The sequence below is a fragment of the Nannospalax galili genome, unplaced genomic scaffold, assembly GCF_000622305.1.
Source record: "Nannospalax galili isolate Female #2095 unplaced genomic scaffold, S.galili_v1.0 scaffold1016, whole genome shotgun sequence".
NCBI classification, from domain to species: domain Eukaryota; kingdom Metazoa; phylum Chordata; class Mammalia; order Rodentia; family Spalacidae; genus Nannospalax; species Nannospalax galili.
The window spans coordinates 548,374-568,109 of NW_008337919.1; the positions used below are offsets into that span (position 1 = coordinate 548,374).

At 37.6% G+C, this 19,736-nt stretch overlaps 1 protein-coding gene and 1 pseudogene across 1 annotated transcript in view; both read left to right on the forward strand.

Annotated features, from left to right (window-relative positions):
- Pde4d (phosphodiesterase 4D) overlaps positions 1–19,736 on the forward strand; it is a gene marked incomplete in the record, with an annotated part of 449,936 nt that overhangs the window by 410,853 nt on the left and 19,347 nt on the right. The window contains 4 exon segments of the mRNA XM_029563417.1: positions 14,476–14,569; positions 16,266–16,438; positions 17,657–17,755; positions 18,592–18,756. Of these exon segments, the coding sequence (XP_029419277.1) occupies positions 14,476–14,569; positions 16,266–16,438; positions 17,657–17,755; positions 18,592–18,756 (531 nt within the window).
- LOC103733918 lies at positions 2,375–3,714 on the forward strand (annotated as a pseudogene).

Sequence of the window (19,736 nt, forward strand, 5' to 3'; positions counted from 1 at the left end):
TTTTACCTTTGATTTTTGATTTTTTTTTTCTTTTCTGGTTTGGTGCTTTCTTGTCTTTCTGCTTCAGAGTCCAAGACTTATACGAACATGCAACTGTCTGTCTTATTTATTACTGTTTTCACCATGCTGGGACATGGTAACTGTTTAACAAACATCTGTGGAGAAAATAAGCGAATAACGTTTGTGTCTGACATTGAAAGCCTATTACGTTCTTAGGAATTTTCTGTGCAACTTTAGTACTGTGGTTTGTTTCTACTTGTTGGTAATAACAAGGGCTCAGTAGTAAAGTAAGTTTGGGAGATGCTATGTTAAATAAAATAAAACAAGGTTATGCATTACAGTCCTTGGTGGAGCTTTGGCTATGCTACTGTACACAGTCTCTATAAAAGTTTGTACTGTGTGAAAAGAGGATTATTTGACATTGGAATCCACCTGAAAACTGGGAAGTAGTTCTTAAGGGAAAAGAGCCACCTTAACGGAGAGAAGGGTCATATGCTTAGTGTAAGGAGGCAAATTTATACTGACTATATACAGAACTGAATGACAACTGATGAGTAGTAAAAAATGAAACCTATGGACAGTGGCAGAAAGACTCAAAAGCATGCCGGTTTTGCCAATACTCTTTTGTTTAAGGAGCTCCAGCCACTTGAGTGGCCTTTCCTCTTTCTTGCAGTTAGTTCAGCACTTGGAATAGAATAAATACACACTAACCATTTTTTTCATTGATTAGTGCATACAAGTAGCCCACGGTGACTATTTGCTGTTGATTTTGCTTATTGGTTCTAATAGTTTGTTTATTTGAATGATGTCAGTAAAGTTTTCTATGTATAACAACATCATATCATTTGCTAACGGTGACAATTTGACTTCCTCCATTAAAAATTAGGTGCAGGAGGTCTCATTTATTTGGAACTTGTCCACTCATTTATTGCATTATTCTCTTTTCTTTTTAAAGATTTTATTTTAAAACTGTAATTATCACACAGTGTATGTGTGCAGGTCAAAGGATGATATTGGGAGTCAGTTCTCTCCTTTCACAATGTGAGTACCAGGGGTCAAAATCAGGATGTTAGCTTGGCAGGAAGTGCCTTTACCTGCTGGTAAATCTCCCCAACCCTAAAGATTTTATTTTTAATTACACACATAATGGTTTGTCAGTGTGTGGGTATGCCCATGTGAATGTAGTACACATCGGGGGGGGGGCAGAAGAGGGTATTGGATCCCCTGGGGCTGAAGTTATATGAGACGGTGAGCCACTGTACTTGGGTGCTGGGAACTGAACTCAGGTCCTCTGCAAGAGCAGGAAGTGCTCTTATCTACTGAGCCATCTCTCCAGCCCCCAGCATTCTTCTTAACTTCTTTCATCAGACCTTGGCACAAAGTACTTGCTCAGTAAATGTTTGATTCTTTCTGACATTTTCTTGTGTAAGAATCCGTGAACCTTGGAGGGGGTGACATAGATGTAGGTGACAGATTTCTTCCCATTGCAGGGAGGTATTGAACCCTTGGGCCTTCTCCTCATCTGTTTTCAGGATGTAGCTATTGGCCAATCTTGGTGGTATTCTTCCTAAGAAGTACAGATGCTCCTCCTCCTAATCCTCTCTCTTCTGCTAAGGCTTCATAGAAAGTCTTCCCCCAAACATGGATGGTGGAGTCCGCATAGCCACACAAAGTGGTGGGAGAGGCATTGATTATTCTTAAGTGAAACAAAAGCCCTGTTAGGTATAGAGATGATGATGGTTTCTACAAAGTTGACTCTTCAGCTTTGAACACAAAAAACTGTGTCCGTATGATTCCAAGCTGTATCAACAATTACAGGATGCTGTGCTAATGTATAGTCCACGCAGCAAAGAAATGAAAATATAGCTATCACATCAGGCTCGTGTTATTTCAGCTTCAGGGAACTGCTCAATCAAAATAAGATGTCTAGTATTAGAATTTCTTTTCTTAATAAGTGTCTCAGGTGTTTCCTGTTAGAAATAAGTCAATTTTGGTGAAAAATTTCCAGCCATATTAATTAATTAGTCTTGGCTTTTTCAGAGGATGGCTCAGTTTTTAAAATAAACATGGAGTTCCTCTTAGCCTCAGATTTCCACGATATTTTAAAGAGAAGTTTTCATTTCCAAAATAATACAGTTGATCTCTCTGATCCTCTGTTTTGTCATATATATATATATTTTTTTCTTTTTTCCTATCTTGATCATTTTCAGTATGTGATCAGAGGCGGTCCAAGTCAAATCCACATTTTCAGTCACTAGATGGCGCCAAACACAAAAAGATGTAGTGGATTTACTGCATTAAGGTTCTTTTTTAAAAATAGGGTTTCTGGGGGTGCCGGGCCGTTTGGTTCCAGGACGGATTTGGAACCGTGGAGATGAGGAAAGAAACGCCACCGCCGCTCGTGCCGCCTGCGGCCGGTGAATGGAACCTCCCTCCAACCGCTCCCGCCTGTGTGGAGCGGCAGTTGGAAGCTGCGCGGTACCGGTCTGATGGGTCCTTTCTGCTCCGGGCTTCCAGCCTGAGTGGTCGCTGCTGGGCCGGCTCCCTCTGGTTTTTCAAGGATCCCTGCGCGGCCCCCAACGAAGGGTTCTGCTCCGCCGGCGTCCAGACCGCGGCCGGTGTGGCTGACCTCACTTGGGTAGGGGACAAAGGTATCCTAGTGGCTTCTGATTCAGGTGCTGTTGAATTGTGGTAGCTAGATGAGAACGAGACACTTATTGTCAGCAAGTTCTGCAAGTATGAACATGATGACATTGTGTCTACTGTCAGTGTCCTGAGCTCTGGCACATAAGCCATCAGTGGTAGCAAAGACTTCTGCATCAAGATTTGGGACCTGGTCCAGCAGATGGTCTTGAATTCATACCGAGCTCATGCGGGCCAGGTTACCTGTGTTGCTGCCTCTCCCCACAAGGACTCTGTGTTTCTTTCATGCAGTGAGGACAGTAGAATTTTACTCTGGGACACCCGTTGTCCCAAGCCAGCATCACAGATGGGCTGCAATGTTTCTGGCTACCTTCCTACGTCCCTGGCTTGGCATCCTCAGCAGAGTGAAGTCTTTGTCTTTGGTAATGAGAATGGGGCTGTCTCCCTTGTAGACACCAAGAATGCAAGCTGTACCCTGAGCTCAGCTGTGCACTCCCAGTGTGTCACTGGGTTGGCATTCTCTCCACACAGTGTTCCCTTTCTGGCCTCTCTCAGTGAAGATTGTTCAGTTGCTGTTCTGGATTCACGCCTTTCTGAGGTGTTTAGAAGCCGAGCCCACAGAGACTTTGTGAGAGATGCTACTTGGTCCCCACTCAATCACTCCCTTCTGACCACAGTTGGTTGGGATCATCAGGTCGTCCACCATGTTGTGCCCATAGAGCCTCTCCCAGCCCCTGGACCTGAGACTGTTGTGGAATAGATTGGATTTCAGAGAAAAGCAAGCCTTCCACACAAGAGAATCCACTCCTTTGCCCCTGCCTTCAATTTGTGAGATAACATAGGAGCCTTGTAGAGCCTTGTAGACTCATTAGTACTGAGAAGTTAGAGGCATTGATTCTTAACCTAAAGAAGTTCGATTCTGGGATCCTATATTAACCAGGATGAAAAACTTTTTTGAAAAATGGATAAATGTCTATGTGTGTGTGTGTGTGTGTGTGTGTGTGTGTGTGTAGTTTGGGGTGAGGGAAATTATCCTTCATCTTCTCCAAATAATGCTTCACACTACCCTGGCCCCCCAAAAAAGTGAACAAAGGGTTTTATGCTTCTTGTGTGTATGAGGAATTGGCTCTGTCTTGGTGGGATATAGTACATGGGTATCCCTAGATCCTTGGGAGTAGCTCACACTACTCAGAGATAAGGATATCTTTTATTTTTTTTAGAGTTTAATTCATCATTATGGAAAATATTTCCATTCACAAAAGTCCAGCCCAGTATATCTTCAAGAAAAAGGACATACCATAGTTTTGTACAACTCTCTGTCTTAAAACTGAGTCAAATCCATTTTCTGGCTGAATGAATATGGCTGGTGCCAATGTAGTGCTTGCTTACCCTCCGCCCCTTCCTCAGTGTTGTGTATAAGAGATGTTTTTCTGTCATCGATTTGACAGAAAAGTTTAGGGCATATTTCAGTGAAGTCAGAAAACTGACATGAACTGTTGCAGAAAACTCTTGCCATTTTTCCCACATGAAGGTAGCCTGGGTACTGTACCTGCCTCTGGATCCCTCTGGGTATATGAAGTCTGGACGCTGTATTTGTGGACTCTAAGATCTTAAGATCAGGGAAACAATCAGAAATACTCGTGGGTGAAATAAAGACTTTCACTGTTAAAAAAAAAAATAGGGTTTCTTTCCCCCAAGAAATTACATTTTTAAAATGTGAAAGGAAAAAATTTAATTATGTAATTTAATATGCTTGTTACAACTGAATAGTATACTGTTACTGACTCCTTTAAAAACTATTTTAAGGTATTAAAAAAAAACACAGACTGCTTCCAGAGATTCTAGCTTGCTATAGCTATTGAATTTAATATCTAAATTTCAGCTTTGCATTGGAATTCTGTCTTCGGAATTTCATAATAACATTTTCATTTATTAAGCTAGTCAGTACAGGACATGTAAACACCTACTTTATATAGATTTGCTTCTTGGTTAATAGCAATCAAAAACTTTGATTTTAAGTAGAAGGTATAAAATAAATATAGATTGATTATAAAATAAGATGTTTTTCCATCTACATAAGCCCTCTTAATGAAACACTATTTCTGTGAAAAATCCTAAGACTTGTGCAATATAAGAGTTAATATGTTTATTTATAAATATTACAAGCACAATTATTGGATACAGCTATGATGATAATAGGCCTTTCATATAGACTCTAGGCTACATATAAAGCAAACTCCAAAATGCTGTTTTCTTGATAATATATACTGATTATGCATGTTAATCATAATGTTCAGTGTGGTCTTTTTCCTCAAATACATGCAGCATGCATTCATCAAATCATCAGTAATTCCACAAATACATACAGCACATATTCATCAAATGATGCCCTCCCCTGGACCCTTCTCAATCTCTAATGATCACTGTTGTATTTTCAGATCAGCTTTTGACTTTGTAAGTTTTCACGTAGAGACAACATGCGTTGCTTATCTGTGTCAGGCTTGCGATATAGTTTTTGGCAATGCAGGTGACCCTGAACCTAGACAGCCTGAGTTCAAAGCCTTGCCCTGCTGTTTTCTGGCTGTGTGAGACTTGATCTCTCTGAGACCCAGATTTGCAATACTTTGGTTTCTTTTTCTTTTTCCCTATCTCAAAAGGTATTTCCTGTCTTGTCCATTGTTGTAAAGTTAGTAATAGCTGTGTTTCAATCATGTGACCATGGTGGCTGAAGGCATCTAAAAACTCACCTCTTCGGTAACTGAAGTGCTCCTTCAGACATTGTGTGCTTATTTTTGTGTGGCTTCCACAGCAGCACATGGTTACACAGGCCAGATAGGATTTATCATAGGGTGTTATGGCGTCTTCGGAGTTATCTATGCAGATTAGTTGCCACAGTAGGCACTTTAGAAGTTAGGATTGTGTACTAGAGCAGAGGGCCTCTTAAATTTTTTGTACTTGCATCCCTTTTTGCCCAAGAGATTTTCGTATGGCCCTGGGTAATATAGACATACAAAATAGACACATCAATCAAGCATTTACTAATAGTAACTAAAAAAAAGCTTTTGTTTTAAAACAGTTCTTTGATAACAGTTCTTTACCATTTATTAAAGACTAAAATAAATTCGCATGATGATGAGGTGTTTATGCATGCTTAATTTTACATAAAGGATTAAATCTTGGCTAAATATTTGATACTGTTGGATGCAGAATATTTCAATGTTAAGAGTAAGTGAACATTTTGATTTTGTAATTGTCAATGCACCATTTTGTCTAAACATATACTACAAAATGGCAGAAATATGATTAGAATCATTTCAAAAATTATTGAAGATTCTGTCTTAATCTTACTAAGACAAAAGTCATTTAATGATATTTTTTAAAAACTCAAGTCAGCAACTCAAAAGCAATTGCTAAATCAAACATTCTAAGACAGTCCAATCTAGAGATAAATTGATACATGCTAAAGGATGATGGTAGGAAAAAGTCAATTCAGTTTTCTGTACTTTAACTGTACGTACAGTAGGACAAAAGTCATTTAATGATATTTTTTAAAAACTCAAGTCAACAACTCAAAAGCAATTGCTAAATCAAACATTCTGAGACAGTCCAATCTAGAGATAAATTGATACATGCTAAAGGATGATGGTAGGAAAAAGTCAATTCGGTTTTCTGTACTTTAACTGTACGTACAGTAAGGACACTGCGTTTTCATAGCAGAGGGTACCACTGACTCTGAGCCAAGATGTTTCCAGCATCGTTCCTTGGTGCTGCTTGGCAGGATAGCATGCACAGTACAAAGTATGTATGCATCCCATGATGCAACACAAGCCAGGACCTTCCCAAAACACCTTGGGTTAATTATGTTTTGACTTTGAATTAATGTTTGGTTGTTATGTGTTCAGAAACCTTTTAATGTTGCAAAAGTTTCTGTGACCTCACCTTCACTTAAGCAACCTCATGTGTGATTCCCTACCCACTGTTTAAGAAGCTGGGTACTACAGGATTTGAAGTTGGAGCCTACATAGTTAGTACCAGATAACGTTGGGGAAATCATTTTTCTCTCAGGTCTCACTTCATGTGAAATGAGGGGTGTTGGTAGGAGCAGGGTGCTGACACTGCAGCTACTTTCTATTTCTCTCTAAGTATTGGACTGAAATTCCAGGAGTAGAATTGGAAAGGAACAGACTGAATGAAATGGCATTTTATAAAAGACAAGACTTGGTTACAGTGTTGTATGAAGGAGGATAGTGATGTAGAAGGGACATGCCAGGGTTACTCAAGGATTCAGTTAGATGATTTATACTAAACACCTGATAGCTTGTGACTCACATGAGATACCTACTGAATGGTTGGTCGGAAAGAGTCACAGATTTCATCTGAGGCACTGGAAGAAACATAGGCCCAGTGGCTGCAATGGGAGTAGTTCTAAGAACTTTAAATAGAAAAATGTTTCATAGTTTTGAAAAAGCTTACGGTCACTGGCAGGACACTTGAAATGGGAGAGTATTGTATGTTTGGAAATACGGTGCTAACGTTCAGGTGAGAAGTCACTGGAGAACATAGGCCTGAACTGAGTCTTTGTGGAGATCCAGAGTTGAGGCATTAATAGAAGGCAACGGAAGCAGGACCAGAGAAATGTAGAGGAAACCAAGGAAGTGGAGGGAGTGGATGACACGGATCAAACAAGGAGAGACACCTCAGAGAAGGTAAGGAAGAGGAAGGACAGAAGAAGGAGGGCTCAAACAGCCCGAGAGCTGCTCAGTGGAGCATTGAGATTTTAAGTTCCTTTATTGTAAAAGATTGTGAATAATTTAGGAAATGAACACTACAGGTATAAAGAGCAGCTGAGACCCTTAACAAAGGACCTAATAGAAGATCAGAGAGGAAGGGAAGACCTTACCTGCATCCTTACCTAGGGGTCCATATCAGGACCCCCTAGTAGCTGCCCTAAACAGCAGGTAGTACTGAACCCTATACATGCTGTATTTGTTTCTTTATGCATGTGAAACTTTGACAAATTTATAAATAAGGTAGAGCAAAAAAACTTTAAAACCATGTAATAGAACAATTATAACATTACACTGTTATTAGTGTTATTAAAAAGTTTATGAATGTTTATTTCTGGAATTTTCCATTTAACATTTTCTGAACACAGTTAACTAAAGGTAACAAACTGTAGAAATTGCAAATAAGGAGGGACTACTGTGCTAGGCAGGTGTTACAGTGAGAACAAACTCAGACTATAGTAACCATGTCAGTAAGGCACAGAAGCACAGAACCATAAACTGAGACATAGAGGCTCATGGTAAATAGATTGATTTTTCCCAAAAGAATATTAAGTTATTTTTTAATCCTTCTGATAAACGGTAGGATTACTCTCCATATCATCTCTAACCTGAAGGCTACTCAGTCCTCTCTTAACTCTGTGAGTAGCCATAAAAATGTTCTCTGTGATCACAATATAGATACTCAAATCTATATACAAAACTGCGCTCTTTATCTGTACATGGCTCATTAACTTTCAGATACCTCTTCTCTCTAGGCAGATTTAGAGTTTAGATTTTGGGAATTGTAGAGTTCAGCCATATAACCACAGAAACAAAAGATCCTGAGAGCAGCCTTCTCACATAGGTGACAGGATGTATTCCCATTCGTGAAATCTGGATCGGTAGTATTTCATAATCACTGTATTTGTACGTTGGGCAGGAGAGAAACAGGGTTTGTCTCCCTCATCTGGGAAGGCACTTGTTTGAAACTGGAGACAGGGAGGCAATTAAAGTGCACGACTGTCTTTTTACAGTAGCTTTTATTTGGAAGGAAGACAGATTACAATTCACAGAAACCGTTCCAAAGGACAGACAATGCTTATTCAAGAAGGAATTCTAAGTTTTATGGTCGTTATCCATCGCTGTGCGAGGGAAACCCCATTCATCTTTTCATAAGGCAGCCTCGGAGCTGTAGGGAGACCGTTAGTAAATGGCGTTCTGCTTCTGAGGAGGAAAGCCTCCTTCAGAGGGTCACCCTCGCCAACCAATCACAAAGCAGCCTGCACTGCACCCACGCCCCCTGCCTTCATAGACCAAGGATGGAATGTGATTGGTGCATAGTTGGGGTTCTGTGGGAGGGGTTTCATGTCACTCTTTTCCGGCTTCCCCAGCGGTTCCTTATTTGGTAGCTTTTGACAGAACTAGTCTTTCTTGCAGCTAAGCATCTTGACATACATTATTCATTAAGCCCTGGAGCTGGGAGAGAGAAAGATGCAGACCCTTAGGTCTTTAGCTGTTCCTTTATCACATAGATATTCCTTATTCAGAATAGTTGCTGAATTTTGTTCCATTCTGGAGTTTTATAAACGGCATGCATCTAATGGGAAGACGGCTGGATGGGACCAAAATGCGAAGCTTTCGTACATATACCTAATTACCAAAAACCTTTAAATTCCCACATGCTGCAGGGCTTGTGGAGATTGTTAAAATATCAAGGTTTGAAGAGACACACATTTTAGAACTTATTGTCATATATACTCACACTTATAATCGATCAAAAATGCCTGAAGCAAACTATTTATTGTCAGTGTCTTGGGGCTATATAAAGGTAAGATTTGTTTTGCATTTAAAAGCTCCTGATTACTCTTGTTTATGAAAGTGGTAGTTTTAACAAGTTATAATGGTTGTTTAGTGCTGAAGATAAGATTGTGTAACTGTCAGATGTGGCTTGCATGTTAAGTTAGCTTTTTGATGTGCAGTAGTTCTTCTGTTTGATGGTATAAATTTGACTTGTGCTATGAAACATCAAGATAATTACACAAATTCCTTGAAAATTACGGGATCAAATTTCTATTGTGCCTCATGGATTCTGATTATAATGTAGCACTTAAACTTTATCCAGTTACATGTGGCTCTAAAATATCTGTACTACTTCAACTTCATGAGGAAAATATATTTTTCCACTTTTGGATGTAAAGCTTTAGATGGCATTACAAATTGACAGTACTTGACTAAATGACATTTCATTATAATGAAAACTTGATTATGTACTTATAAAACTGGAAGAAAGTTTATTCATACTGCTGATTTTGTTAATCTCAAATGAATTCATACGTGGAATTTGGTAAGACTGTGTGGGTGCTTGGCAGGCTTTTTGCCCTCCTGGTGGTAAAGCTGGCATTGAGGTGTGTCTCCATGATGGAAGCAGGAGATAACAAACCTACATCAGTCCCAAATGAAGCATTTCTTCAGAAAGCAGGGTTTAGCCTTAAATATATGAGCCAATCACAACACATTTTCAAAGAATTCTGTTTTACTACTTTAAGGACTTTCAGTATGAAGATGTTTTTCTGTTTCTTTGCGAAGGAGTATTTCACTTTTCCTATTGAGATTTACTTGAATTCTGAGAAAGCTAGAAAACTCATTTCTGTTTGGTTATTCATACAGCTATTATTTCTCACTTCCCTTTAAATCTTTATGTGGCTTAGTATTTTTAAATGCTTCATTAAGTATATAGATTTTCTTTGGTTGAATTTTGCTAGCCATTTCTTGCTTAAATTTTTCAATAGAAAGTAATTTAAGAAATACTCGTACCTTTCCCCAGGCTTTATCCCTTAGCTTTTAGGAAACCCATCTTGAGACATTTGTAAGGACTTTATATTTGTGCTGTGACTGTAAACGATACCTAAATGAGTCTAAATAAAGAATTTTAGAAGTTACTGTTCTTGAAGAAAAAATTCCTGGACTGCTTTATGTTTGTTTTAACACTCTACCCCTAAAAGCTTTTAAGAAGGTCAAATATTGATATTTGATCTTATGTATTCCGAAGGATTTATTTTTATAAAGTCAATGCAGTGCTCATTTAAATCTTGTACACTTGAGGGCATCCTATTCAAATGATTTTTAGCAGAACACCATGGTGAATACAGTATCTCCATTCTTACTGTTGACCTGTGCCGCATCCTTGCATGCACACCACCAGGATCTCTCATGCACACTAATGATACACAGTTGCAAAGGATTGAAAGTTTCAAAATTAATTTGTCTTATTACTTAGTTTGCTTCCTTAACTATCTTAAATGAAGAATGTATATTGAAGAACTGAAGTTCTAAAATACATAATACAGCATTTGGACTTGATGATTTAAATGCTGCACACAGAAATTCTCATGCATGATGAGAACAAAGACCTTGAGCATCCACTTAGAAGTCTCCCTCTCCTTTGCTTAGTTGGAAGCATGGTTCTTTGTAACATTTTCAAATCATTTACAGTAAAACAAATCCTATAAGAAATTCATCAACTTAAGCTATTTAGAGGTAACTTTGAAAAATAACTACATCCTCGATTAAGTGGTTCTGCACTTTGCATTCAGGTTTTATTGACAAGCAGTTTTGTTTTCTGTGTAGCCTAATACAATGGTGTCACAAGAAAAAGGCATTTTAAATGTCTTCTTTATTATTAAAATCAGTTACTTGTTTTTAAAAATCATCCTTTCTCCCCTACTAGGCCACATAATACTCTGTAAATATCTTAATAAAGAGTATATCATTGCTCAAAATTATAGAAATTTCTCTTATAATTGAAATGTTTCTTAAATGATTTAGTATGTCATTCTCTAGTTATATAAGAGCAATTACAAGTGGAGAAAGCACTTATTTATGGGCTTCCCTGTAGACTGAAATTTTCATTATCAGTAGAAAAAATAAAGGAAACAATTTTAAGTCCTCTTCAAAAACTGCTCTTGTGTTATTACTGAATTGACTCTTTGAAATGTTTTAGGAAATCCCCCCTTACTGGGAAGAATATTTGTAAGGAGATTGTTTAAATATTGTCCTCTATAATTATGTGCAAATGAAGTGTTGATTTCTTTGGAAGACAGTCAGCTATGGTAGAGAGCTAGGTGTGTATTGAGGGGTTTCTCCAACTCATGTATGTGTCTGTGATTTGAACAAAGAGAGAAGAGAAATGTAGGAGTAATGAATATGGCTCAGAAATATTCAACAGAATACACAACTTGTCATTTATTCAGTCTACACAGCAGAATCTTTTCAGTGGTTTGTTTAACCTTAATTATTGTACTCACTGGCTATTTCAATGGGTTATGTAAACAAACTGCCAGAGAAATTGCACATCATTGTTTATATCCTTCCAGATAAATTCAATAACTTGTGTAGCCTATCTACAGATAACACAACCATGTTTCTACTTGGGCATCTTGCAAAATATTCCTACCACTAGGCTATGTGTAAGGTAGAAGGTGGGTCTGTGGGTCCCCAACTGGCATTTCTGGTTGCTCCCAGAAAGCTCTCTCATTCTGTATAGTTGAACTGAGAGAAGTCAATGTGTCTGGCAGCTCCTGTACAGCCTGCTGCTGGACTTGCAGTGGCTGAAAGCAAAGCCTGTTACCCCTGTCTTTCTATGATAGGACTTTGTCATGATCAGGTGGCAAATCGCTGCTTCTGGTCATAACACAGACGACTTGACATCAAAGAGATGCTGCTGCATTGAATACAGGTTCAAAATATTTTGCCTAATGAATAGATTTTCCCAGGGTGAATATCATCTATATAGCAAGGATTGTTTTATATGTGAGAGATTTTACATGACATTGTGTTTTTGAAGCAGCCACTTTCCTAGGTGGATACTGCCATAAATTCCTTGATGCGACTGGATAAAAGGGGGACTAGCTATAGACATATTTATAGTCAGTTCCATCCTCGAGTCCTGCATGATGAAAATCAGTTATTAATGTAAAAGTCTCACAAGTCAGAGGCTGAGCACCAGAAAGAATGCAAATAATACTGAACACATATTATGTGACAGGCAAAATATAAGACACTTTAAATTGTTAGCCCATTTAATTAGTTGAGAATTGATAATTTGCTTAAAAGAACAAAGCTAGGTAAACATGGACACATTTTTAACACTAGTTAGTATAAATATCTTTCTGAATATTCTTTAAAAACCTCAAGTTTTACTTTTCCAGTAGATGGTAATATAATGCTAAGTGAAAACAAACAAGATCCAATGTTTCATGTACTACATGATGTCAATTAAAAATATATACATAGATACAAAGGAATGGAAGAAAATGCAGCTATTTATCTGTGGTCCACAGATAATTATCTTAGCAGTTGGAATGCAAATGGATCCTTTTGTCTTCTATAAAGCTTTCTAGACTTTCTACCATACATAGGCACCTTATGCTTGACAAGAATGTGTAAAAAAAATACATGGATTAAAAAGTGAAATTTGTGTTCTTAAATTTCAGAATAAACTTTCTGTACCTGCATATTGACAGATAGAATTCATATTCATTTCAGAAAGTTTATTTTTAACTATAAGAGAAAGCTAATGTGAACCTCTTGTATTTAGCAGTTAATTGAAATTATTTTGGTCCCCCTTGGGATTTGGGATGATAGTTGAATTCGTATCACTAATTTAGATTTCCAGTAGGGTTGACTTTGGAAGAGATTTGTCAAACTGTATTGGTAGACAATCTTTATATGAATTGTGAAGCATCAATTTTTGAAAATTCTAGATAAGCTAACTCAGTTCTAAGAATTGGGTTTCAAATACTTTTAACAGGTAAACGCACTCTTCCTCTCCAGACTTAAGAGCTTGTATAATGAAATGAGGTATACAAAAGATTAGAGTCAAATAGTTATGGCATTTTTGGGTCAAGTATGTAATAGCAGATACATTTTTATTTCATAAAAACACATTGTTTCTGAATGTTGAAAACTATTAAAGCATATTGAAAGACCTGGTTGGGTGACTGTCATTCTCAAAGGCAGGCCTTACATTAAGAGGCAAATGTAGGTAGGGAAGAATAAATTCCTTGAGTATTTTGGACATTGATGCCACTGTGTTATGGTGGCAGACTATTCCAGTGTGCCTGGATGAAACAGGCACTGTGGCTGTAGTAGAATGAATTGTGAAGTTAGTTGTAAAAAAGCAACATTGACCTGTTTTCTCTTTTCGGGACTTAGGAAGTGGATTGGTAAAGTCTGTGGTTTCTGAGAATTAATGCATTTTGTGGTACTTTATGCTTGTATACAGTTTCAGAAAGGATAATATAGTATTTATTAAAACAGTATAGTGCTCCATAGCCCCGAAAAAGCACTCAAATAAATCTATTCAGTTTTTCTTTATGGCTTAGGACTATTCTACATTAACCTTTGACTAGTATTAGATATTTAGTTTCCATAATGATAAATTAGTTGGTAAAACAATAACATCGAAACTCAATGGGTCACACCCAGAAAGGAAAACGTGAAAGTGAGGAGTAAAAGTTGCTGGGAGGAAGCGTTTAGTGGGAAAGAGAGAAGAATGAGGAAGGGGAATGGGATGTGGAATGATAAAGTTCATGCTATAGATGGATGAAATGGTCAAACAGTAACAAGAAAACAAGAAAAATTTTAAATGTTCTGTTTAGCTCTGTATTTATCAATTATATTGTTCTTCTGTAGATATTAATAATTTATGTTTATCTTTATTTTAAAAATTCTTTTTATCTGCCAATTAATGTCATTCAGTGTTGAAAACTGTGCTGTACTCTGTGATAGCTACTGGCTATCTGTGACTATTTAAATTGGAAATGTAACTCAAATTCATTCATTCATTTTTGTCTTACATGCCTCGCATAGATGTGTGCCTGCTGGACACAGTCACAGTACAGTTTGTCCTATTTTCCCAGCACTGGAGAAAGTTACATTAGACAGTAAATTGCCACATTGATTTAAATATTCTTTGGGTGCATCTTTAAGTGTCTTGGAGCATGCCTATGTGATTTCACTTAAAATTTCCCCTTCTGTTATCACATTTCACCTTTTTGTCTTTCAGTTTAAAAGGATGCTTAATCGGGAGCTCACCCATCTCTCTGAAATGAGTCGGTCTGGAAATCAGGTGTCAGAGTACATATCAAACACATTCTTAGGTGAGAATAACAGCATGCAGTTCAATGATGTTTGCTTGTTTATTTTTGGAGGGCAATTCTAAATCATTTTGGAAACTAAATGTTAAAATTCTGTTTTTAATTCATAATATTAATAAATTTAGACTCTAAGTCTCTAAGTCTTAAAATCTAAGGTGATATAGTATATTTTATTTATAGATTTATTTGCAGTACTAGCTGTCAAACCCACAACCTAGCACATGCTAGCAGACACTATACCACTGAGCCACATCCTTAGTTTCTTCATGATACTAAATCATAAAATGTTTATAGAGATATCCATGCATATATTGAACAAGTTTTTGTTAGCTACCATTACTGGGTACTAGGTAATTAATAATAAACTAGAAATGGTCCCTGCTTTGGTGGCTTGAAGATCTAGTGAATATCAAGCCTGGCAAACTCATAGCTAAGTACAACTATAAAGGAAAAATTTGCTAGCAGTAGTTGAGTGTGGTTTTGTGGGACAACCCTTTCTCAGCTACAGAAAGAGAATACAATAAACAAAAGCCAATAATTTGAACGTGTCTTTGGTTCAGATTTACTTTCAAAACAAAGCTGCTGTGTATTAATTAGTAAAATACTACACGGATGTTTGTTGAACCTATACTGTGTACAAGGATGAGTTGAGGCTGGTCACTGCCTTTAATAGAGATGGCTGTACTAAAATACCTCACATCTATATCTTTTCTGTAGAAAACAGAAATCAGCTTATGTGCCTCTCACTTATTGCATAATATTTTAGATAGTCTCTTGTTCCTGTAACACTTAGTTACATTGTAAACCTTGCCTGATTATTGCCTAGGAATAAAAACAGAAGTGCTCAGGTCATTCAGAAAGGCAGTTTCAACTCTCACAGTGTGACGTACCTCACTTAGCTGTTGGGCTTATACACTGCTGTTTTTATTACATTTGTGTATGGCATTTCTCCCATTTCAAAAGACATATTGAAACTGGAGTCCTGCCCTAGTTATCTTTTTATTGCTGTGATAAACACCATGACCAAAGCAACTTAGAGAATAAAGGGTTTATTTGGCTTACATGACTCAATAACAGTTCTGTTGAGGGAAGCCAGGTAGGAAATCAGGACAGGAACCCGGAGGCAGGAACAGAAACACAGACCATTGAGGAGCACCACTTACTGGCTTGCTCCCCTAGCCTGGCCTCAGCCTGCTTTCTTTTATAACGCAGGACCACCTGCCCAGGGGTGGCACCAGCCACATTCCACATCATTCAACAATCAAGAAAAAGCCTCATAGACATGCCCACAGGCCAATTGCATAGAGGATATTCCCCAATTGAGGTTCCCTCCTCCTAGGTGTATCAAGTTTACAACTAAAGCTATCTAGCACAAGTCCTTAGTTAGCAAACATTTTCAAGCTACTAAGTGAAATTTCAAACATGGGGTTGGTGACAGTAAATAACCAAATGTTTTGCTTTATCTAAGTCTACTTTGATGATGTCTTTCACAGTGTATAGTAGAATTTGTTTAATTTTGTATTTGAGGATACCAAATACAAAAATTTGTAGTCAGCTCTACAAGGAAAAGTATTATTTGGAGTCATTTCCTAGAATACACAGTGAGCAATTGCATCTTGTTCATTTATACATTGGTGACTAGAAAGTAAAACCAAGTAGAACAGATAATAAATGTAAGATGTTTTCTCAATTTCTTAAGATAAGCAGCATGAAGTGGAAATTCCCTCTCCAACTCAGAAGGAAAAGGAAAAAAAGAAAAGGCCAATGTCTCAGATCAGTGGAGTCAAGAAGCTGATGCACAGCTCCAGCCTCACCAATTCATGTATCCCAAGGTTTGGGGTTAAAACAGAACAAGAAGATGTCCTAGCCAAGGCGAGTTCAGAGATCATGGTCATAAGTGTGCTGCTAAGTCTTTGTGTGAAGTTTCTTCCTGTTCTTTTCTTACTAATTAATTTAAATTTTTTTTATTTTTCATTTTATGTAGTAGAGTGTTTTGCCTGCATGCATGTAAGTGTATCCATGTTGTGCATGCCCACAGAGGCCAGAGGAGGGTGTTGGATGCCCTAGAACAGGAGTTACAGATAAGTGGTTGCTAGCTGCCAGGTGGGTGCTGGAAACAAAGCCTAGGCTCTCTGAAAAGAAAAGTCAGTGCTCTTAACCTCTGAACCATCTCTCCAACCCAAAATTTATGTATTTTTTGAAACAGCCCAGGCTGTCCTCCAACTCACAGGAGTTCTGCCTGCCTTTGCCTCCTGAGTGTTTGGATTAAAGGCATGTGAAATCACACTCAGCCATTTTTCTTTTATTTTAAATAGATGGAGAAGTTCAGTAATCTCTGGTGTAATTTTTTGAAAATGGGAAAATTACTTCACAAAGGTCTATAAATTACTGGATTTTATTAATATATAGTATTTGGACAGGTGGTTTGTACATTTTTGTTTGGGGGATTGGTTTGGTTTTTAAAATTTTTGTATCTTCCTTTGATTTTTAAAACTTTAGATTTTTTTGTTTTATGTATTTGAGTGTTTTGCCTGCATGTGTGCAAGTATACCCGTGTCATGTAATGCCCACAGAGGCCAGAAGAGGGAGTCAGATCCCCTGGAACTGGAATTACAGGTGTTTGTTAGCTGCCATGTGGGTGCTAGGATACAAATCTGGGTCCTCTGCAAGAGCAGCCAGTGCTCTTAACTGCTGAGCCATTTCTTCAGCCCTCCACCCCTTTATTTGACTTTTGACCTTAAAAAGTTAAAAATCCATCATCTCTTCTGGATTTTAGAATGCTGGTTACATTCTGTGACTAGATTTTTAACCATTGAAGAGATTATTTGTGATCAATATTGAAAGCAAATGAATATAATTTACTGTCAGAATCATAAGTTTAAGCAGTACTGTTTAGTTTTCAATATATTTAAGTCAATTTGCCTAAAGTTTGCCTGCAACTACATGTTGCATCCATTGCATTTAAAATGCATCAGTATTTTAAAAAATCTTAGCAATGTTTCCCATCAAAGTCAATGATTTAAAAATGCTTCTGTACACTGTCTCCTGTTCTTCATGTTCCTTATCGTTGGGTATTTTCCTTCACTCTAGGAACTAGAAGATGTGAACAAATGGGGTCTCCATGTTTTCAGAATAGCAGAGCTGTCTGGTAACCGGCCTCTGACTGTCATCATGCACACCATTTTTCAGGTAATGTTCCTTCTAACCATGGACTGTGTTGGGTTTTTTCTGCTGCTATGACAACATAGCTGAGCAAATCATTTTAGAAGGAAGAATGCTTTATTTTGGCTCCCAGTTTCAATCAGTTGTTCCATTGCCTTTAGGCTGTGATAAGGCAGGAGGATATCATGGCAAAGAACACATGGCAGAATAAAACAGCTTACCTCAAGAAGTAGAGAGAGAGAATGAAAGAGTCCAGGGACAAAAAGAGTCCAAGACAAGACACTTTTCAAAAGGCAGGTTCCCCATGGCCTGCTTCCTTCAGCTAAGCCCCATTTAGCAGTGAGTGCACTGATGCAGTTAACATCCTCATTATACAATCAACTCTTAACAGTGCCACCAGGATGGAGACTGGGCCTCAACACATGAGTTTTTGGGGTCATTTTATACTCAAACTGTCCAGTCTCTGGACTGCATGGTACCTTGCGATTAAATGGGGAGCTCTAGCCTTAGCATAAGTGTTGGATTGATCTAATGTGATTGAGGGGCAAAGTTGGCTCCTCTGTAGCTCCTCTGACCCAGGGCCTGGCAGCATTCCTCACGCTGTAGAACTCAACTACAGCACTGTTGGCCTCCAGAAGGACAACTTGGCTACAGCTGTGGAGTTGTCCCCAAAGTGTCTAGCCTCACCGAATGTTTCCACTTCCTTCAATAGACATGGCAAAGTGACATTTCTGATTATGGCTTATCTGTAGGCAATAGTGGTACATGATATATATATATATATATATATATATATATATACACTCTGAGGAACTATTTTTAATATAAAGACAAAAATGTTAAGATGGTTTCTTTTCTTACAGGAACGAGATTTATTAAAAACATTTAAAATTCCAGTAGACACATTAATTACATATCTTATGACTCTTGAAGACCACTACCATGCTGACGTAGCCTATCACAACAACATCCATGCTGCAGACGTTGTCCAGTCTACTCACGTGCTATTATCTACACCTGCTCTGGAGGTAAGTCTATTCTCTAAGATGTCAGCAGCTCTCTGTTGACACTCATAAAGGTCTCTTAAACTTGTGTTGAAAGGCTTATAGTACAGATGATAACTAATTTTATTGGAATTATATTGACTTATAATAAGAAGAAAAAATGTGTATAGTTAACAAACAACAGAGCCTTTGATAAATTTTGCCTGTGAAAATTGGGCAAAGATTTAGGGAGTCATCTGTTTGTGACATTGCTTCTTTGAAATGGCCCAGTGGACATTTCACACCATACACTGACTGACTGACTCTAGTTTTTGTTTTTTGTTTTTTTTATTTCTGCTCAGCCACTTTATTTATTTATTTTTTATTTATTTTAATTAAAAGAAGCATTTCATTACATAACATTGTCCTCTCTGAAGAGGTAACCCTAAAATCTTTTAAGGATTAGATACAAGCTCCCAAATACTTTCGACATCATTACAACAGCATTAACCTATTCAATAACATTTTTCTGAGCTAGGGTACATCTCTTTCAAAATTGGCTGTACATTTCTATGTTTACAGATGAATTATTATGCTTATATAATCTTTTACTCATTATAAACTCTATAAGACATAAAATTAAAGGAGGTTCCAACGTTTAAAAAAGATCTCCACTGCGTTGTCAAAACACACAGTTTCAAACAGAAAAATTCATTTCAGGGCTCTTGACATTGAGACGTTTTCATATTTATAGTTCAAAGGATGACTGTTTCTTAGAATATAAGCAACATATTAATACTTTCCAAGAATTTATTAGAAGGAAATACTTCTTTAAATTTTCCACATCCTAAAATGTTGTTTAATAAAGGGATTTGATTTCCATAATCACTTGGGGGAAAGAGTCTCTTTTGCTATATAGTTTAAAATGGTTTCATTATAAATTTTGCCAAGACCTCATTATTCGGTTGGGTGATTTTTCAGAAGGTGATGATGTGTGTCCTTGTCTCCTCCATCCCAATACCCAG